This window comes from Nematolebias whitei, chromosome 2 (genome assembly GCF_014905685.2).
Source record: "Nematolebias whitei isolate Nwh7 chromosome 2, NemWhi1, whole genome shotgun sequence".
NCBI lineage: Eukaryota > Metazoa > Chordata > Actinopteri > Cyprinodontiformes > Rivulidae > Nematolebias > Nematolebias whitei.
Window position 1 is genome coordinate 41,335,008 of NC_056499.1, and position 3,409 is coordinate 41,338,416.

General features: G+C 39.5%; 1 protein-coding gene across 1 annotated transcript in view; it reads right to left on the reverse strand.

The window, feature by feature from the left end:
- The window catches only part of luzp2 (leucine zipper protein 2), a 273,258-nt gene extending 270,239 nt beyond the window's left edge, over window positions 1-3,019 (reverse strand). Inside the window, exon 1 of the mRNA XM_037691960.1 lies at window positions 2,787-3,019. Within this exon, the coding sequence (XP_037547888.1) occupies window positions 2,787-2,848 (62 nt within the window). The 5' untranslated portion in view covers window positions 2,849-3,019. The remainder of the gene's footprint in view (window positions 1-2,786) is intronic.
- Between the last annotated feature and the right edge of the window lie 390 nt (window positions 3,020-3,409).

A 3,409-nucleotide genomic window follows, 5' to 3' on the forward strand; every position in this document is an offset into this window, starting at 1 on the left:
TATATGCGGGTGGGTTTTGCTATTACATATTCATATCTCTTAGAAAATGTTTTTCACCATAATACCATAACAGGAAAAAATAATAATAATAATGGTTAAAATAATAAGCATAGTTGGACTTCCTGCCCTCCAGAATAGGAACAAAAATAGCAGAAGGCGTGCCTGAGAAAACAATCAGCAAGAGGATGTTGAGTACCGCCTAGAGTGAAAAACAAAACTGGTCTAAAAAATAAAATTAATCCCAAGCTTTATAACCATAAAAAAATACATAAATAAAAGAAATAGCAGCAGATAACTTCTAGACACAGTGCACTCAAAAAAGAGGTTAACAAACCTCTTTACAATTTTTTTTACTCCTTGGAGTGAGTCGCATCTGCATTTAATAATAGTTTAAATATTGGATAAAAAAGACAACTTTCATTGATGAGTGGGGTGCCATAGAGATGCTGAAAATCAAAACACATTGTAAAATAATTATCAAGTCATCCCAGCTTTATTATAAAAGAAAAGCTAATTCTGTCTGATGCACATCAACCACTATTTAAAAATTGACCCTCTAATTTTTCCACTTTGGGGTAATGTAATCCACCCACGATAGTTATACTCATATATATATATATATATATATATATATATATATATATATATACATTTTATTTTTATTTTTTTCCGGCTGTTCCCTTCTTCAGGGGTGGCCACAGTGAAATAAGCGACATGAAGACTTGGCAATTATTTTTACCCCGGATGCACTTCATGACGCAACCCAGACCTCCGAGTTACCACAGCCCTCTGTGGAGCACAGAGCTGCTATCTAGGGAGCCCGGGGAACCCCATGGGGGGGGGGGGGGGGGGGGGGTAAGGGCCTTGCTCAAGGGCCCAGAGTGTGGCAAATGAGGGTGGAGACAGGTGTGGGTGTTTCATCTGTCTCACTCACATTTTGATGTTGTCTGTACTGGGAGTTGACCCAGCGATCTTCAGATTACAGGCCCACCTTCTCTAACCTCTGCGCCACCACTCCCATATTATAGCAATACTACTACTACTAATGATAATAATAATAACTTTTTTAACAAAATTTAGGCTTGTTTTGTAAAGGGTGTAAAATATAAAAAGCAATAAATAAAACAACAACAAAAAAACGATTTTTGACATGTACATTCTCCCTAAAATGTTGCCGTTTTAATAGTAACTACAAATTTGTTGACTATACATCATTATTACTAAGACTAAATGTACATTTATGACAGTACAAATTTGTTTTAGAAAGTATGCTTCTTGTTTTAAATGTTTTTTTTTTTTAATCAAATGAAACTTCAGAGTGTGATGCGGGCTTTTTCCTATACCTCTGTCTTTACCAACACAATCTTCTGAGCAGCTTATTTTTCATCTGGAGTTAAGAAACAAACCATCTAATAAAACACTGATTATATCTGTGTGGTCTGGTAATTACTTTTCATGACATTCTCCCTCAAGAGGTTACAAACAATCTGTGCTGACCTGCCAAATTACCACCGTAATGCCTCCCTCTCCAATTAGTACCTCGACGGATGATGATGATGGTACACTATTTAAGCTTAAGGCTTGAGAGACAGAGTGCAGTTCACTTATTTAAAATGCCACAAGAGCACTAATGCAAGCAAAACATCCAATAAAATGACGAGAAACCACAAATGCCAGATCCTCTGCAGGTTGCAATTTGTTTCGTAAGAGTATACATGGTAGGTGTGTTAAAGATCTTTGAGTCTTCATGTGCTGCCTCCTAAATGCTAGAACTCAACATATCAATAAAGTATGTGTTAATTTGGATCATCACAGTATTGACAAATACTTTAGATGTAGACAAAAATGCATACTTTCATTGTAGGGTCTTGTCTTTAGCATTGCACTAGCAAAAGTTATATATATTTTTTATCTGATTAAATTTCTCCACAGAAGCTGCAAGACTTCAAAGCTATTTTCCTGTGTGCATTGCTCAGCAACTGCATTCTTCGAACTCACCACAAAGAGATGACAACAGTGTTGAAGTGTTAGCAGAAATGAGGGGCAAATGAAAAGGCAAGTTTGAGAATGCATGTCATCCCTGCTGATGTTGTATCGAGGCTGTAGTCAAAGCCCCGGATCGCTTCTCACAGCTCTCATTAAGACAGTGGCGTCCGGCACTGACCAAGAATTAAGATGCTTTTATCAGTGAGATGATGAATCATTAAACTTCCTCTCCTCACATGCGTCTCTTGTTCTTTTAGCCCATCGCTCCACCTTCAGCCTAGTTTCAAAGCTGGTTGCAGATAAGTATGTATGCAGAAGCACACACAAGCACCTGCTCTCTTTAATGCACTGCAACACAAGTAGCCTTGTCCTTTCCCCCCCAGTTTCTGTCACTTCAACTTCCACCCCAACCAGCAGGCAGCAAAAGTCCCAGTAAAAAGCAATATCGCCACTGTGTTCAGCAGGGATCGGAGGAGGAAAATTCAGCGAATTGCCACCACAAAAGGACAACTGTCTCTCATCCTTGCCCCGAACTGAGAAAGATAATAGCCCAGTTGAATAGATAAGCCCTTCCTTCCTCCATTTAAGTCTTCTGTTATCCAACATACTTTGCACAGAGAGAGCCTCTGCCAGGACAAAATTAAGCTTCAGTCTCTGGCAAGACTGACCAGACATTCAGCTTAGAAATACAAGATTTGGAAAAAAGACATGCTTTGATCCTGGACCACCTTTTGTTTCACAATGTATGAGGGTAAAAATGAATAAAAATTAAATCAAACTCCTCATATTTTATGTCCTACCTGGTGTTGCTGCTCAGAGCTGGAAAGAGAAGCAGTAAGCAAACAGCCTGGATGAATTTCATAGCTGTTTCACACTCCCGTTTCTTGCTCCCTTCTCAGATGCTTTTTTGTCTTTCTGCTGTGTCTCTCTCCTCGCTCTCTAGCTCTCCCACTGGCTGCCTGGGTTTTTTAGCGCACTTTCATACACACACACAGAGAGAGAGACACACAAGCAGCGAGGCAGACAGATGCAACACAGTGGCTTGGCGAGAGGGAGGATCTCTGGCTTTAAATAACACAGGGACACAGACCGACTTGGTAATGGAAAAGAGCGGGTGGGGCTAAAATCAAGAGAAGGAGATGTGGGAGTGATATGATGTCAGCGCCCATGCTGCTTGAGCTATTGGTGAAAGGCACTTTTTTAGTCCTTGTTTGGTGTGTGTTGTTCCCACAACAAAACACCTTTCCATTCATTTTATTCTGCCTCCTGCTTTCTGATAGAGGGAATTACAGTAAAACAGGCTGTGAACACTGTACCATAGGAAAACATCTCAGAGAGAGAGCAGTCACAGCTCAGGTTAGACAAGAAGCAACGTAGCATAATAATAATAATAATTATTATTATTTTATACTGTACTTTCTTC